The sequence below is a fragment of the Mauremys reevesii genome, linkage group 3 (genome assembly GCF_016161935.1).
Source record: "Mauremys reevesii isolate NIE-2019 linkage group 3, ASM1616193v1, whole genome shotgun sequence".
In the NCBI taxonomy this organism is placed as follows: domain Eukaryota; kingdom Metazoa; phylum Chordata; order Testudines; family Geoemydidae; genus Mauremys; species Mauremys reevesii.
In genome coordinates, this window is record NC_052625.1 from 50,707,022 (window position 1) to 50,726,150 (window position 19,129).

At 39.1% G+C, this 19,129-nt stretch overlaps 1 protein-coding gene across 3 annotated transcripts in view; it reads left to right on the top strand.

The window, feature by feature from the left end:
- LOC120401814 (centromere protein F-like) overlaps nucleotides 1–19,129 on the top strand; it is a 96,420-nt gene that overhangs the window by 67,041 nt on the left and 10,250 nt on the right. For all 3 annotated transcript variants that reach the window (XM_039532048.1, XM_039532047.1, XM_039532046.1), the window contains exons 13-17: nucleotides 7,504–9,807; nucleotides 13,619–13,780; nucleotides 15,076–15,238; nucleotides 16,992–17,465; nucleotides 18,675–18,868. In XM_039532048.1, coding sequence (XP_039387982.1) covers nucleotides 7,504–9,807; nucleotides 13,619–13,780; nucleotides 15,076–15,238; nucleotides 16,992–17,465; nucleotides 18,675–18,868 — 3,297 coding nt within the window. The remainder of the gene's footprint in view (nucleotides 1–7,503; nucleotides 9,808–13,618; nucleotides 13,781–15,075; nucleotides 15,239–16,991; nucleotides 17,466–18,674; nucleotides 18,869–19,129) is intronic.

Below are 19,129 nucleotides of genomic sequence, written 5' to 3' on the forward strand. Positions count from 1 at the left end.
ACTGGAAGGTGGACCAGTGTTATTGCTGGATGCTCCAGGACTAAGCGCCACCCTTCAACTCAGGCCACCAGAAATTTTGTCCAGCAGCAGAATAAGTTGGCGGTTTAGTTTCTCCTAACAACTTTGTTTTATAACTAATTTTAATTATTTTTTCTGCAATACTGATTCCATTTCAACTTCTTGCTCTTCTCTTCCTCTCCTCAAGTAAATTCTCTGGATCCGCAAACACAGCACCTCTCAGTAATTCTCTTTGACTGCTATTGCAAGCCCTGCAAGATCAAGCTAAGTCCAAGTAATGCAGTGGGCAACTTTTTAGGAGTCTTAGAGAGTGACCTATGTCCTGCTGCTACAAGCCACAAATCCTTGCTCTGTGAGGGGGATGGGGCTTTGTTGGACCAGCATACTAGTGTCATGCATGTGCACATAAACACACCCATTTGAAGCCCTGACTCCATTGTGAGAAGGCTTGATCAGGAGCATGAGGATTCTTAAGGAGATGAGAACCCCACATAGCTGGCACAGGAGTAACACTTGGAAACTCCATATGCTCTGGGTCCCAAAAAATACAAAAGGAATTGTCTCCTTTGTAAGGAAGTAATATGTATATTGAGCAGGTTGTATAAACATCAGGCTTTAAACCTTTTCTCTTGCCTTCCCACTCTTAGGATGTGTTTGCTGGGCTTTTCTTCCATATACGGGTCTCCAGGAGTGCTCTGTATCAGGCTCCCTGCCCCCTCCCACCCTGGAGTATATCTGGGTGTGCAGAGACACTTGTTACTTCTGTGAAGCCCTGTCTCAGGTGGTAGGGTAATGTAAATTGTTCATCTCTGCTTTTCAACCTGGGACCCTCTTTCAACCATGCAAAGGGGTTCAAATTTTAGGTGCAATGGAGTGGGAATTGTGCCTGTCCGTTTATCAGGTCAAGAATCCACGTTTTACCAGGGAAAGGAGTTTGGAGTCTCCTTCCCCTCTCCATAGGTTTGCTCAGCATTGAAGTCTAAGGAGCACTTCAGATAGTGTGTGCCCAGAACAGAGGCACATAAGAATTCCATTCCTTATGTAAAAGCAGCAGAGAGTCCTGTGGCTCCTTATAGACTAACAGACGTATTGGAGCATGAGCTTTCGTGGATGAATACCCACTTCGTCGGATGCATGTAGTGGAAATTTCCAGAGGCAGGTATATATATGCAAGCAAGAATCAGGCTAGAGATAACGAGGTTAATTCAATCAGGGAGAATGGGGCCCTCTTCTAGAAGCTGAGGTGTGAAAACCAAGGGAGGAGAAACTGCTTTTGTAGTTGGCAAGCCATTCACAGTCTTTGTTTAATCCTGAGCTGATGGTGTCAAATTTGCAGATGAACTGAAACTCAGCAGTTTCTATTTGAAGTCTGGTCCTGAAGTTTTTTTGCTGCAGGATGGCTACCTTTAAATCTGCTATTGTGTGTCCAGGGAGATTGAAGTATTCTCCTACAGGTTTTAGTATATTGCCAATCCTAATATCTGATTTGTGTCCATTTATCCTTTTACGTAGGGACTGTCCAGTTTGGCCAATGTACATAGCAAGGGGGCATTGCTGGCATTCCTTATGTAGCTGCATCATCAGGGGATTACAGAGGCGTTAAGGAGAAATCCCTTCCCATGTTCGAAATGGCTCCTGCTTTACTTAGTAAAATGTCCGAAGTGGTACTAATTCTCTTCAAAGTACTTACCTGGGTTGTAGCCTGGCCAGCCTGAGGGTGCAGACAGACACCCTTTCAGGCACTTGGAGCCATCTAGCAGGCTATTCCAACAATCAGCATTTGGTACCCCTCCTTAGTTGAGAGATTCCCAGAGCAGGATGATTAGCGTGCTACCTCACTTCTGTAAACAATCGGGGGAAGTACCCCATGTACACCACTAAAAAACCCAAACCCAAGCCCATATAACTCTCGCAGCACTAGAAGCCAGTGTCTTGAAAAAAAACAACCACCTCAATAATAATAAACTACCTACCCCTTCATGCAAAATTAAATAGTTTCTCATACTTTCCTCCTTTGAGATCATCATTTCCAGTTAAAACTAGATGTTAAATTAAAATGTTATATAAAAATGTAAGGAAAATTCGTAAGTTTCGGGAACCTAAGTGGAGCAATAGTCCTACCAGAGAGAGACGTGGCCATGCCTCCAGAAGGGGGTTCCTCCCAATAGATTCTATTGACTAAAAGAGTGAGGACACAGCATCAAAATTTCAAAAGCTCAACTGTAGCCATTTCTTATATTCAACTTATAAATCAACTTGGTGGCAAGCAAGTGGGTCATAGTCTCTAGGGTATGATCTGTCATTTGAGTGTGAGAGGTCTCTGGGTTACATTCAGGTCAAATCCTTGAAGTGGTGTGCAAGATACTCTTTCATGGCAATTCTTCCTCTATCTTGGTTTGTCACAAATCACATCATCTTTATTCTCTGGCTATAACAGTGGCTCTCAAACTTTTTTATTGGTGACCCCTTTCACATAATAAGCTTCTGAGTGCAATTTCCCCTTTATAAATTAAAAACACATTTTAATATATTTAACACCATTATAAATGCTGGAGCAAAGTGGGTTTTGGGGTGGAGGTTTGACAGCTCGAGACACCCCCTTCCCCCCCACATAATAACCTCACGAGAGTGAGGTCCCCAGTTACACAACCCTGTCCATTTATAGACAACATCACTGTTTATGCCCTAACCAAAGAAACAGATCCATTCACAACTTGCCAGCTGCTAGAAAGGAATCCAACTCACCTGGAGTTCAAAATCAAGAATATTCTGAATCCACTGCAGGAAATGCTTCAACAAGGGTAAAAATAGGCATGGCTTTGACTCTAAATTTACCACTGTGGTAAAGATTTACAAAGACACAAAACTTCATCTCATCAATTGTATCTTGACAGCAGTCACCCCGTAGCTAGTCTTCCTCAGAGACCAGGTTTGCTGATGCCATGCATGGGTACCGTCCTCTGAGTGGGATTTCACAATGTGTCTCCAGAAATTCCTTTTGTGGACACATCATTCTCAGATCCTGTCCAAATGTCTCTTTTAGGGCAGGTAAGTATAAGCAATGCACTTTAAACCAACCCAGTTTTCACTTTGTATGATTGCTACAGGAACAAACCTCACGTGGTGAAGAGCATACCTGGAAGACAAGATGACCCCAGGGTTATGGTGGGTCACTCAAAATAAAGAGCATCCAGCTTTCTCAACCTCACACCTTGTGCTGTACAGTTTTTCAGTATGTCAGGGTACACTTCCTTTTAGTTTACTTTTACATAATTTAGTAGTGTTAGAACATTAACATAGGAATGGACAGATGGGATCAAACCAGTGGTCCATTGAGTCCACTATGTCATCTGACAGTGGCCAGTAGCAGTTGCTTCAGAGGAAGGTTCAAGAAACTCTGTAGAGGGCAGTTATGGAATAACTGACCCACAAGGGAAATTTCTTCCTATCTCCTGTTAGAGGTTGGCTTGTGCTCTGAAGTATGAATGTTTATATCCCTTTTGAAAATAAGTAACCAACCAGAGGTCAGAGCTTCTCTCAGAGGCCATGGAAATAATGTCAGATGGAGAGAAGAATCTGCTGCTTTACAAAACAGTTTGCATAAAGGGAAGAGTATAGAGCTGAAGTCCACCATCTAGTTCTTCACTAGCCAGAAGTCCTGGACGTTTTTTGGACACGATTGATTGATAGCTAAGGAATCTCCACTACGTCTGCAGAAAAAACAGATCTCTTGAAGTATGGGTCCCTATTTCATCTGTACCTGAGCTGCCTACAATTAACCGCCTGGGTGTCAAAAGAAAAGTGTAGTTCAGCAGAGATTATCCATTCCCCTAACTGATACATTTTGGTATCCAGACAGAATTCAATCAGGAAATTTCATTCATTGTTCTTGTAAAGTTTCACTTATGGTGCAAAGGAAATAATAACAATAAATCTGTTATATATAAATATATATAATATATAATTGGTGCCCAGCACAATGGGGTCCTGGTGTATAATTAGTACAAAAAATTAATAATCACAAAATTTTGATGTTCTTTATTCAGGACGTCAAATTCCCAACTGAGCACCAAATGTTAAGATTCATCAGACTGGCCAGCAGTTGGTTTTTCTAGTTGCTATTTGTTCCTAAAGTCAGATTTTGGAATTAGTTCCTCCAGCTGTACAAGAACCACACTTGGTTGGTTGTAAATAAAAGGTTATTCTTACAGCCCATAAACCTTTCTGCCCAAAGTAAATTCCTCTTTCCACAATTCTAGGAAATTAGTTTGTTTCAACTTTAACTTTGGAAAAGTTGTGGCATTAGCAGGGATTGCAAGAGCTCTAAAAGATGTATCTTAAGCATATAAAAATATATATGCCAGTCATATACTCATCTCTTTCCATCCAAAATCTGGGACCTGGGCATTTCAAAGTTGCTACAGACAAGATGTTAAAATCCTTCACTAGTTGGCATGCTAGGCCTTTGAGAAACCATTCACTGAGTGAATCAAGGCTCTCTCAATAAGGTCCCTAGTGGTATTGTGGGGCAGAAGTATCTGAGCCTCATCTGAGGAAGATTTGCAAAGTAGGTTCCCATTTCTTTGCAGAGGCATCCTTTGTAGTGTGACAGTTTCTCCTCTACCTTGGTGGGTCCTGCGCTTGTTGGCGGATTTGCTTACCTCACAGATTCACCCTGTGGGTCAGGAAACAGCTCAGAGACCTTCCCCTCTGGTAGAAGCCACAGTCTCGGTCAATTCCTCCTGTGTTTGATCAGAAATTGGGAGGTTTGTGGGGATCCGAGGCCCGCCCTCTACTCCGGGTTCCAGTCCAGGGCCCTGTGGACTACAGCTGCAGCTGCTTCCCCATGGCCTCCTCCCAATACCTTCTTTGTCTTCACCACCGGACCTTCCTCCTGATGTCTGATAATGCTTGTACTTCTCAGTCCTCCATCCATATGCCTACTCACTCTGAGCTTCTTGCATGCCTCTTGCTCCCAGTTCCTTGCACGCACTTCCTCTCCCCTGGCTCCCCCTTGGCCTGACTGGAGTGAGCCCTTTTATAGCATCAGAGGGCTTTAATTAAAGTCAGGTGCTTAACAGCCTCACCTGACTCTTAGCAAGTCAATTGGAGTCAGGTGTTCTCATTAGCCTGGAGCAGCCTCTGCTCTGGTCACTCAGGGAACAGAAAACTGTTAATCCAGTGGCCAGTATATCTCCCTTCTACTACTCTCTTGTTCCCAACTGGCCTGGGTCTATCACAGTAGGTTGCTACTTGGTTGGTTCCCAAATATTCCTTCAATACGAAGCTTTTGCTCTATATGGGGGGGGAACTCCTAATTCTGTCCTATTCTATCAAAAGCTAAAATTCTCATTTGTCCTTTTTCTCTCCCACACACACTTCTGTGACTCACTGCTTGCTTTTTCCCATTTGTGATGAATGAAGAGAAGCTCTTTAGCATAATGAGAAATTTCTAGGGCTGTCAAGCAATTAAAAAAATTAATTATGATTATTTTCACTGTTAACAGAATACCATTTATTTAAATATTTTTGGATGTTTTCTATATATTCGGTTACTACATAACACAGTGTACAGTGCTCACTTTATATTTTTTATTACAAAAATTTGTGCTGTAAAAAACAAAAGAAATAATATTTTTCAATTCACCTCATACAAGTACTATAATGCAATCTCTTTATCATGAAAGTTGAACTTAAAAATGTAGAATTATGTACAAAAAAAATCTGCATTCAAAAACAAAACAATGTCAAACATTAGTGCCTACAAGTCCACTCAGTCCTACTTCTTCAGACAGTCACTCAGACAACCAAGTTTGTTTACATTTCCAGGAGATAATGGCCGCTTCTTGTTTACAATGTCACCTGAAAGTGAGAACAGGCATTCGCATGGCACTGTAGTAGCCAGCATTGCAAAGTATTTATGTACCAGATATGCTAAAGATTCAGATGTTCCTTTATTCTTCAGCCACCATTCCAGAGGACATTCGTCTGTGCTGATGATAGGTTCTGCTCAATAATGATCCGACGCATGTTCATTTTCATCATCTGAGTCAGATGCCACCAACAGAAGGCTGATTTTCTTTTTTGGTGGTTTGGGTTCTATAGTTTTCACATCAGTGTGTTGCTCATTTAAGACTTCTGAAAGCATGCTCCACACCTTGATCCTCTCAGATTTTGGACGGCACTTCAGCTTCTTAAACCTTCAGTCAAGTGCTGTAGCTATTTTTAGAAATCTCACATTGGTACCTTCTTTGCATTTTGTCAAATCTGCAGTGACTGTTCATAAATCAAACAACATGTGCTGGGTCATTATCCAAGACTGCTATGGCATGAAAATATATGGCAGAATGCAGGTAAAACAGAGCAGGGGACATACAATTCTCCCCCTAAGAGTTCAGTCTAAAAGTAAATTAACGCACTATATTTTTAACGAACATCATCAGCATGGAAGCATGTCCTCCGGAATGGTGGCTGAAGCATGAAGGGGCACATGAATGTTTAGCATATCTGGTACGTAAATACCTTGTAAGGCCAGCTACAAAACTGCCATGCGAACACCTGTTCTCACTTTCAGGTGATGCTGTAAATAATAAGCAGGCAGCAGTATCTCCTGTAAATATAAACAAACTTGTTTATCTTAGCAATTGGCTGAACAAGAAGTAGGAGTGAGTGGACTTGCAGGCTCTAAAGTTTTACATTGTTTTGTTTTTGAGTGCCGTTATGTAACAAAAAAAATCTACATTTGTAAGTTGCACTTTCACAATAAAGAGATTGCATTACAGTACTTGTATGAGGTGAATTGAAAAATACTGTTTCTTTTGTTTATCACTTATGCAGTGCAAATATCTGTAATAAAAATTATGTAAGGTGAGCACTGTATACTTTGTATTCTGGGTTGTAACTGAAATGAATAGATTTGAAAATGTAGAAAAAACATCCAAAAATATTTAATAAACAATAGAACAGCAATTTAAATTTAACAGCGCAATTAAAACTGCGATTGATTGCAATTAATTTTTTGAGTTCATCGCGTGAGTTAACTGTGATTAATCCACAGCACTAAAAATTTCTTACCTGATAATTTTCTTTCTACTAGTAGTATCTCTTAATTCAGCTCACTGTCCTTATCTGATAAAGGCCCATGATACAATTTATAGAAAATTGGAATATTTTTTTCTAAAGGGAGATTTAAATATATAATTGTCTTAACATTAGTTGTTATAATTTCAGGTTGTCTTAAGGTTAGTAATAGTTTGCTAGAGTGTTCCTATAGCTTTGGAATAACTCTTCTAATTGCCTGAGTTGAAGGGCAAGGCTTAGTCCTGTAGCCTCCAGCAACAACACTGGATCAAATTGTACAGGTGAGTGACATTACCCATTTGTTATGAATGAGAGAAGCTGCTAGTGGAAAATTACCAGGTAAGAAATTTCTCAGTCTTCCTTGTAGACTCACTCTTGTCTTTCACTGACTTCTACCAATTGCAGACTTCTCCTACTTCACAAGGAAACAATGGCATGCATCAGTTGCAAGTGCGTAGTTTGCCTAATGAAAACTTGGCACCCAAGCGAGAGAAACCTGAGTTAAAACTATGTGAACAAATTACTATAGAAGAAAACTCTGAATGTGAAAATGTAGCTGAGGTCACGGAAGCAAGATCTGCAGAAGAATGTCCAGCAAAACTTATCTCAGAAACTGAATATAGAAATACATTGGAGAAAAAGATAGACTGCCACAGTGAATTGTCATTTTCCAATAACAACATCTCTATAACGCCTCTGGATTTCTTGGAAAATCAAGTAACAATTGAAACTCTTCAGCTACAGATAAAGCAGACATCTAGTGAAAACCTAAAGCTGCTCCTTGGCATAGAGGAAAGCAATACAAAAGTTGATGCTCTTCTCATAGAAATCAAAGAATTAAACTCAAGGTTGGATTTGCAGCATACAGAACTAACTGCAAAGATAACTGCTTATGCAGAATTAGAAAAAACAGTTCTAGAACTTAAAAAAGAAAACTCAGACTTAAATGAGAAACTTGAATCTGTTTCTTTTGATAAGCAGCAGATATCTTACAAAGTTATGATTCTAGAAAAAGAACTTGACAAGGCAAAATCTGACCTGGATGTGTACAAAGGTAGATTATCTGATGTAACAAACATGCTGGAGGACTTAGAAGTGACCAAAGGAGACTGGCACGAGAAGTTCCTCGTAACTGAAAACGAACTGAGGAGAACAAAATCTGAGAAAGAGAACATTGAGAACCATGCCCTGTCCATAGAAGGTGACATAGAGGAACTTCAGAGAAAAAATCAGGAGTTAGAAAAAGACAGTGAAAATAAACTGAAAACTGTTTCAACTCTTCAAGAGCAGCTTGCTGTAATCACAATGGAGAGAAACCAACTCAGTCAAGAACTGAGCATTTTGTCAGAGAAAAAAGAGGAATTGGATCAACTGTATCAGAAACTGCAGGAGAAAATAAAAGAACTAGAGTCAAACAAAGTGGATGCTACTGAATTTATTGGGATATTAGAGGCTGAAGCTAAGACACAAACCAAACTGCTTCAGACCACAAAATCTGATGTAGATCAGTTATCAAGGGAAAAAGACTATCTTGTGCAGCAGTTGCAGAATGTGGAGAAGGATGCAGAGATTCTGACATTAGAAAAAGAAAAGTTTCAAAACCAGATACAGGATCTGGAGGAGGAAAAAAAATTGATTCTAAGGGAGTCTGAAATGTTGCAGACTAAGTTAAGTGAATCAGAAATGGAAAACTCTAAGCTTTCCAAAACTTTGGAAGGCTCATTAATTGAAAAAGGCGAACTTGCTGCTAGACTGAACTCAACACAAGAAGAGGTGGATCAGCTGCGATATGGAATTGAGAAGTTGAAAATAAAAATAGAATCGGATGAGAAGAAAAAGCGCCGCACAGTTGAAAAACTGAAAGAGAGTGAACGGAAAGCAGATTTTCTTCTGGACAAAATTGAGAAGCTTGAAAGAGAATTGCAGATGTCAGAAGAAAATCTAGAAGATGCAATTCTTCAGGCAGAGACTGCTAAAACAGAGGCAGAAACATTTAAAACTGAGATGGAAGAGATGGCGGAAAGGGTGAAAAGTTTAGAATTCGCAGTTAATGCCTTCAGGTCAGAAAAAGAAGGTTTGAATAAGGAACTACAGGAGAAGCAAGAAAAGATATCTGAATTAGAATCTTCTAACGCTAACGTTGTAAGACTGCTGGAAGAAAAGGAGAAAGAAAATATGCAAATTAAAGAAGAGTCTGAAAATGTCACGGTATTGATAAAATCTCAGCTGAAAAATGCAAGTGAGGAAATAAAGCTTTTTTTCAATGAGCTAGAAATTTGTAAGGCAAAAGAACAAGACTTAATTCATCAAATGGGTTGTCTTGAACATGATAAAACACAACTGTTACTGGATCTTCAGGAAGCAAGAAACATCAGTACCAAACTAGAACAATCACTAGGAGCCCTTGTACAGGAACTTGCAGACTGTAAACGAACCCGGGACGAGACGATCCAAGAAAATGGTGCACTACAAAAGAAGATTAAAGATGTAGAGCAGCTCTCTGTACAGCTGTCACATGCGGAAAGTGAACATGAATGCTGGATGCAGGAAAAAGAAGGGCAGCAGAATATGATAGATGAATTGAAGCAGAAGGTTCAACAGCTATCTAATAATGAAATTTTGAAGGCTACCCTAGAAAATCTAAAAGCATCCCCTAAAGATCTTGAGAAGGAGTCCACACGGTCTGAAAAATCTGCTCTTGTTGAAAAGGTAATTCAATTTAAGCTATTGTCCAGTCCTCTTTGTAAGAATGGGGATAGAATGTCCTCCGGGCTGGCCACTTCCTTGCCCAATTAAAGTCCAAAAGAGTTTAAACTGAGGGTTGTACAGTAATCACTGACAAAAATTTGTGGTGCTGTGGAAGGAATAGGTCTGATTTTCAGTGAACGTTTGTCACATGGACTTGTTCTATAATAGCTATTCGTGATTACCTCCCTGTGTGGATACTCTTACTCTGGAATAAGATCATCCATGCAGGGAGTTAATCAGGAATAACTATGCCACTTTAAATTCATACCTTACTTTAATCCAAATTAACTTTTCAGTGTAGAAAAGCCATAAGATTGTATGTGTGCATTTGCAATTCTACAAAGATTTTGGTGTATGCACTAACAGATATGCATTCATTCACCTGGTAAGGTGTACGCAATGTAGCTGTTTGTTTGACTATACCCACAGGCCTACTGAAAGCTCTGTGTGTGTTTTGTGTTTTCAATTTTTGTATCTGTGGTACTGTTGGCAGGTTTAGGGCCCAAGTCAGAGTCCATGGGAAGACCCCCATTGACTTCACTAGGTTTTGAATCAGATTCTTATTGCCTATTTAACATGGCCCTTTAAAATGCATCCTGGATCAAGGTATTCCAGGGGTGTGTGCTGTGGTTATAGAGCTGGAGACTGCCACTAGACTGCGCGAGCAAGAGTAAGTGTAATGCCAGAATCTTTCTCTTCCTTGAGAAGGGAAGAGGAGAAAGGACAATGAAATTAACATGGGGGGAAATAAAGGTAGTTTGGGGGAACAGCAGTCAGAAAGATGAATTATCTTCAGGAACAGAGAGAAAACAGCCAAGTTAGTTACTGTATGAGAAACTGACTTCGAGGTTTGAGGGCCAGATCCTCAGCTGGTGTAAATCTGTGTATCTTCATTGAAGTCCATGGATCTCTGCCAGTTCAAAGAAACTGAGGTTCTGGCTCCAACATTTTAGGAATTTTAATACTCTGTTAATATTCTCCTCTAATAAAGAATGAAGATGAGCTCACTGTTCTTTCCCTTTCCTTCATACTTTGTATTTGAAAACTGTTCCACTGGGGATGGTGGGCCTTAGGTTGTCAGCCTGGAATGGCTGCTATGACAAAAGGCTCGTCTCTATTTCAGGCATTTACATGACTTCCATCAGCGGAGTATCTGAGATCAATTAGATAACAAGTATAATGTTCCTCAAGTATTTATTTTTTTTTAAATAAACTTTTTGACAGCTCTCTCTAGGGTAGATAAAACCTAGTTTCATATTTAAGCTTCTTATTCTAAAAGTGCTCATATTTCATTCTCCTAGTTTGATGTCTTACAAATCATATGAAGTGCAGCCTTGCTTTCGTTTATGTAAAATATTGACCATTGCTTCTAATTTAAATAGGCATGTTAGCTGCAGAAATTGTGTGCAAAACTACACGACTATGGGCCTGTTCCTGGATGTCAGTAGATGTTTTGCCATGAATTTCAGTATGACTTTTAGGAATCATACCCAGAAGTAACTCTCTATATCCTAATATGTCCACAAAATAGTCACAAAAATAGACAGCTTAAATACTTCAGAATGTTGCAACATTTTTGTCATGGTGAGACTAATGACCCTGAACCTCTCAGAACACCCTGAGTAGGAACAATTGCTGTATATGTTGTGAGGTTAGCTTTGGCTTTATTGCTAACATCATTGGTGGGATGAAGCTTCTTGTACAGCTCAGAGTTAAAATGCCTTTGTATATGACAGAGAGGCCCATCTTCTCTGTAATCTTGTATGCTATTGTTTTATGTTAAAAAGTTCGAGTCTGGGACTACAGTACTGTAGCTATACAGCCATTAAGTAGACTTCATCAAGTAGAGAAAAATCATAAGGCTCTTCTGACAGAAGCAAACAGAAAGGTAAAGCAAACAAGAAAAGGGCACGGGGGATCTTAAGGAAGATTTGAATATTCAGCAAACAACTTGTGTATATAATATCCCCCCAAAAGAGGTTGTCTTAGCTATAGTATTTCAAAGCATTTACTTCCGATAATTATTATGGGGAAAAATGGATGTGTAGAGTATTTCATAAACTTAATTCTTTGAATGTTGTGTTCATGCATCTTCACTGGGACTACTCCTGGGAGGAAGGGCTTGGTAGAGTGGGTCTAACCGTCTGCTAATCTAGGTGTAAAGATAAATGTTACAGCATTGGAGATTGTGAGGAAAGAGTCAATTGTGATTACATTAAAAGGAGGATGTGGCAGGATTTGAGAAGAGATTGAATATTAGAGAGAGAAAAGAGTTGAAGGTGACAGAACAGAGGTTTAATAATCATACTAGTCCTTCTATCCCAGGGTGTCATTGTTTCACAAAGAATTTAAGCCAAAAACATCCCTGTGAAGTAGGTGTCTGGTTATATCAGAGGTGATAGAGGTGGAATGTGGTGGAGATTAATTAGCAAAGATATAAAGGGCCAGATTCTCTTTTGTGCTGTATTGTGTGGTAGTCATCTACACAAGTGTAAAGTAACTTTGAGTGGGGTAAATGACAACACACGATGCAAGGCAGCAGAATCTGATCCAAGAACTTCAGATTTGAAGAGACTGAGCTGCAGCCTGTGTGGCATCCAAGAAGATGATTTGAGAGGCAGGTGGAGAAGTGAGCGCAAATAGAAGGGAGAACCTTGGGGAGTAGTATTTCTACATGTAGATTAGTAAGAATTGGAGACTTTTAGTAGAAATGCTAACAGAACTTTTAACTGTTTGGTCTTACAGAGAGCTCACATAGATCCCATACAGAAAAGTTAGTAAAATATGAACCATCGGTCTGAACCTATGAAAACAGGAAAAAGCATGATCTGTTAGATCTGCGACTGTTGTACAACACTTTAATCTGATTTGTTTAAGGATCTCTTCTCATCTTTAAATGTAATGTTTGGCTTTAGGGAGCTTAACTCAGACTGAATGTTACTGTAACTTAGTTCTATAGATTTTTTCTAAATCGTTATTATACTTTACAAGTTGTACTGAAAAATACAAGGCTTACGACACTTCAAAATATATATTTATTCAATAGTCATAAAAAGTCGTCCTCCCTCCTCTTGAAAGAGTTGTCTGCACAAATGTGTACCTACAAGCTTTTCAGGTATTAAGTGCCCTAATTCCGATAATAAATGACCACCCCATTTGAAATTACTTGTGTCTTTTTATTCTTTTCATTCCTATGAATTAAAAAAGAGGGTTTTTTAAAACAAGATTTCTAGTAAACTACCTTTTAAAACGGGTAGGCAACCTATGGCACACATGCCGAAGGTGGCATGCGAGCTGATTTTCAGTGGCACTGACACTGCCCAGGTCCTAGCCACTGGTCCGGGGGGCTCTGCATTTTAATTTAATTTTAAATGAAGCTTCTTAAACATTTTAACAATCTTATTTATTTTACATACAATAATAGTTTAGTTATATATTATAGACTTCTAGAGAGAGACCTTCTAAAAATGTTAAAATGTGTTACTGGCACACGAAACCTTAAATTAGAGTGAATAAATGAAGACTCGGCACACCACTTCTGAAAGGTTGCCGACCCCTGTTTTAAAATATTGTAGAATTCTTTTAGGCACAGTTCTTGTATACAGTTTTACACTTAAAGCAAATTGGTCTTTCACATTTTAAATTCCAAACAAAGCATTTATATTATGCAAGCTTACTGCAAAGCTCCTGCAGACAATAAGGACATTTTCTGTGTAGCATTCTGTATGGGGCCTTTTCAAAATTGTACTAGTTATCATTTTTTTGCCTATAGAATGAAGTAGAAATTCAGGCCTGTCAAGAGAAATTGAATTCATTGGAGCAGTGTCTGGGTGAACAACAGTTGGAAATGGAGCTCTTGAAGTCAAGTAAAGAGCAATTAAATAATTCTCTGAAAGATGCTAACCAGACAATAGAAGAACTTAAGAAAGTTCAGGTATGTATTTTCCCTACACACTGTTCAATTTTTGACTTTCAAACTAAATTACAACGTGATCTCTAGAAAGAGGCATCGTATAATGGTATAAGCACAGAACTGGAAGTAAAGAGCTCCAGAGCTGACCTCTGGCTTTGACTCTGCCTTAATTTCACCAGCTAAAATGAAGATAATACCTACTTTGCCAGGGTCTGTACTTGAAAATTAAGCCATGTTTAAACATGTCTTTTCACTCTGCCCCTAAGGTAAATCATAACTGACTGATGTGATATTAAACATAACAGGGCAGTGTCTACACTGCATGTTGTAACATCATGTTAATGAACACATTAATTAATACCTTGTGAAATTTTCCAGTGTAGACATGCCCTTATTGTCTTTAAACTGCTTCTGCTGTCTGATTATGTCACACTCAACTTGTGAGAGCATATCAGTTCTGATGTATGCAGAATTTCCATCTAAATTATTAACAGATTCTTCTTATGACAGCACTAGTCTTGCTAATAGTTTAGATAGGCATGTGAACAATTCCACATGACATTGCAAAACATTTCTGGAAATGACTGTATGAAGTTTTACTTGTAACGTACATAGGTTGGGTGTTTACTGCCAAGCAGAAGGGGCAACGTTTTTAAACCTGTCCATCTAGCTGAATTTTCTCTTATCAATTCCCTCTGCATTTTCTAGCCTGCAATCTTTTTCTACTTCTGTTTGTGGTGAATGACGGACTGTAGTTCTGTGCTCTCGCATCAGAAATAAACAAACATTGAAAAGCACTCATGTAGCACAGTGTGGAGCCGGTATTGTGGCAACCAGGCACTGAATTACAGTACTCATTCCATGCTCAGCTAATGGAGCACGGTGCTTGATATTTACATTATCCTGATGTGCTTTTTATAAGGCTGCCAGATATCCACCATCCATTTATTTTGGCACTCCGATGCACATAGGGTGGACAAACATGCCTGGACCACATGCTTTTCAGCTGGGTTTTGTCAACTGGTTATTTCAAATATTATATTTAGATTATTATTTCTCTGTCAAGGAAATCTACACACATGTAGCTTTCCAATAAACATGACTTTAATGTTTCTCTGTTGGAATTAGAAGCTGCTATAATTCAATTGTATATTAATAAGTGAACTCAACTACACAAATCCATATTATAACATTTGGTTATTTAGTTACACTTAACTTTTACTGACAGGTGAGATACCATTAGTGAGAGTATAATGCTTAGACAGAAGAATAAAGTTTCCTATTAACCACTACAACAATATATTTTTATTTTATAGGTGGACAATCTGAAGCATATAGTTCAACTGAAGAAGCAAAATGAATTTGCTCGTAGAAAAATGGAGATGTCGATGAAATCCTGTAAGCAGCTAGAGAAGGAAAAAGAAATATTGCAGAAACAAATTGCTGAACTTGATGCTCTATTAAAGAAGCAAAAGCCAAGTATGTGGTAGCTTAATAAGGAAATGCAGTACTAGAATATTGTTATAAATGAATCATGATTAAGTTTGTGAACGTGACTTTCCGTGACCTCCATGAATTTTGCAGCACTGGTGCAGCTGGGAAAACCCAGGGCCCAGCCGCACCGGCCGCTGCTCTGGCAGCCCCAGGCAGCTGGTCTCCAGTGCTGCCCTGGAGCAGCAGTCCAGAACCAGTGGCGGCGGGGCCTCGGGCCGCCCCCCCTCCAGTGGCAGGGGGCCCCGGGCTGCTTCCCTCCCCCACATCGGCGCTGGTCCAACTCCGATTGAAGTGAGACCCCGCGCTGCCCCCTCCCACAGAAGCATCATCCCCTGCAGTCATCTTCTGGAACAACCCCTTCCCGGTAGGTAAGATTAAGTCACAGGTATTTTTAGTAAAAGTCATGAACAGGTCATGGGGCCGTGACTTTTTGTTTACTGCACGTGACCTGTCCATGACTTTTACTGAAAATACCTGTAACTAAAACGTAGCCTTAAGCATGATCCTGTTTCTAACCTTAATGAATTTATTTATAAAACATGTTTTCAGAACATCCATTATTACATTTGATTCAGGTGAGGGGCCAGATCCTCAGCTGGTGTAAATCAGTATAGCGTCTGAAGCTCTGCCATTCACACCAGCTGACAATCTGGCCCAAGATTTGTCTCCTCAAATTTCAGTGTCTCCTTATAGGTTACGAATATAAATTTTCAACATATATGTTTTGAAATAAAAAATGACCTTACGATGAAGGGGAGGCTATTTTTTAAACGACGCTTCAGTGTTGTGTATAGCGTCTTACAGTGCTTTGCTTGAGACATGTACTAATCACAGAGTGTAAAATGTTGGAGTGTGTCTGTTCTTTCCATTGCTGGACATCACAACAAAGAAAATTCACGTTCTGGGTATAGATAGTTCAGCATCTACCATGGAGAAATTTACATCTTTTAGAGTTTATACATATGTCCTTCCAAACAGCTTTTGGTGTCCTCCTGGATTGTAGACGGAGAGAGGCGCACCTCTTAAAGTGTTATGCTTCAGAGAGTACCTCCGTTTTCTAAATATCATCAGCTTGGTATTAGTTGCAGCTTTCTGGGACCAGGAAGGGCTGGAGTTTATTAACTTTAACAAATGTTTTTTAAGACACATACATTGGGGTTTTATTGATCACAAGCTTCAGTCATTTCTAGGGTGTCAGGAAGTAAGTATACAGGTAATAGGACAACAATGTAAAGTGGTTACCACAATGTGTAAAATACTACAACTTGTCTGCCATTAGCTAGGGTAAGTTAGGCTAGCAAATATTCCTGTGTGTCCAATAAGCAGAAAGAATCACTACTGGTATAAAAAGGGATCCATATTTCTGAGACAAGCAATATTCAATTATATAAACAAAAACTGTTAAAATAATGGTAAGGTGGTAATGTTAAGCACTTAAAAGTTAGGAAATGCCAGAATTAATGTTGCCCATGCACTGTGTGTCAGGGGCAGATTCCAAACAATCAGGGTACATGTCATCCTGACAGTAAATATGGTATCAACAGAGATCTCTTCTGTAAAGTAACTCTTACAGGATGTCTGTTTTGTTTTATTTGATATAGTTTATTGTGGTTGCACAAGCACACACCTAATGTACTTAATTAACAAATGAATGATTGAGATCATTGCATTCTAAACTCATCTTTCCAGAGTCTCCTTAAAGTTATTTGTACAGATAATGACTCTTTCCTTTGGTCAGGTGCTGATGAGGTTGCCAGTGCAGAAGAAATGAGGTTGAAGCTGGAAGAACTAAAGGAATCTGTAGAAGAGAAAACCAAGGAAGCAGAAGAGAACCTGGAGAAGTACTGCACTCTGATTATTAATTACTATAAACTAGAGGAAGCAAATGAGATGTTAAAAACACAGGTCTCTCTGCTGAATCCTCAGCTGAAACATCCAGCAAATGCTGTTAATTCTCCTTCACAAAATTCAGATAATCCAGTAACACTTAACAATCAGTCAGTTACAGAGAAGAGGTCAGATGAAGATCCTACTAAGCTTTCAGGTAAAAGACAAAGATGCCAAGAAACCAAGAAAGTTGATGGGGAACCAAAATCCCCTATACCAGAGACCTTATCTAAAAAAATTAAAAAGGGAGCCATGTACCATCATTCACTGACCCATGAGAATAAGGAGTATGAGCCAGACGGACTCCCAGAGGTGGTCAAAAAAGGTAATTCTTTCTTCTTTAGAAAACTGTCCACGTTGGTGGGGAGTGTGCACGCGCACGCTTATCTAAATAATCATGTTGTCATACCTGTAACTTGGAAGCATTGTAAAAACTTGGACATCATTGGCCAAATTCAGCCCTGGTATAGGTTGCATAATTCCGTTTAACTCAACTGCTTGTCAGAGCTTAGTTCAGCCCCATGTGCTTAAAAAAAAACAACAAAAAAACCCCCTATTATACAATTAAGGTTATAAGGGGACAATATCTTTTGTTGTAGATGTATGTAATTTCTAGTGGTTTTGTCTTTTGGTCTGTGTGATGTCTTCTGATCTGTACAGGTTTGTAGTATTTGATGACAAAAGCAAAACAGCCAAAAATTCTGAAAACCAGAGTCCTAATATCAGGTTGTAGTTTTGAAAATCAGTCTAGAGACATTTTGTTGACTTTGGGGCACCTCCAAAAACTTTGCAAAAGCCCTCTGGCAAAAGAGAGGTATTCTAGGCCCAGACATTCCCAATATAAAATATCTTTTTCCTCTGGTTGACAGGAAGGTGGAATATTTTTGATTAAACACTTTTGACTAAATGTTTTTTCATTGAAATGTGCTGTATTGTCAAAGCTGATATGTTTCACGGAGATGTATTGATTCTGACAAAGTTTTTGCTGGAAGGTTTCTCAGGTACAAAGTGGACTCTTGCAGGGAGGAAGGCACCCAAATTGAAAACCTGTCATTTTTATATACAATTTCATTTTGTGAAAGCATTTAAAAGGCTTATGTTTTTATTCCGATCCAGAATAAAAACAAATTCTGAAACCTTGAAAGATTTTGGAAAATGGAATTGTCACCCTCTGGCCATCTGTGTTTAGAACAATGGAAGAGATCATTTTAAGATGGAAATGATTTTTCCAGTTAATGGTGTCTCTCTAAAGGAAAAAGATAATATTTTCTTGGGGAAAACTCTTTCTGCCATTTTAGTACAGGAGTTGTTGCACAGATCCACGCCCTTGCCTGAGTTCACATATAAATTTCTGGGAATTCAAGATAATCCTAATAATTCCCCCAGTATATTTTATTCAGGTGAGTAAATCCCATTTTACCTTCCTATATTATTATCTGTTGTCATCTCCATCTTGAAATGAGTAAGATCAGATTGATTAGAACAATAAAGTAATTTAATCAGCTGTGGTTAATGGAAGCTGTTTATTTTTCAGGGTTTGCTGATATTCCCACTGAGAAAATCAGTCCTTATGTTTTGCGCCGAACAACTCTAAACCTAAGGACCAGTCCCCGTCTTGCTGCCCAAAGCCAAAGATTGTCACCATGTGCCCAAAGTTTACAAAAAGACAGGTCAGATAATCTTGCGGAGATCTCTAAACTGACAGCTGGTGGCAGCAAATCACAAAAGGTAACTGTTCTTAAAAATGTATCTGAATGTGCAGGGCCTGGGAAATCCAAATTGTGTATTTATCTATCCAAGTGAGTTTGAAGATATGCCATGGTATTCATACCTCCTTTATATCTGCTATGAATATACTGAAGACAAGGTCATAAATGTAAATATAATGAATAAAGCTTGGCGTAACAAAGGTCTGGGTATAATGGTAAACTTAAAATTGTTGGTATGATCAAATCTGTGATCTCATGCCAAGTGCTCATTAACTTGGGA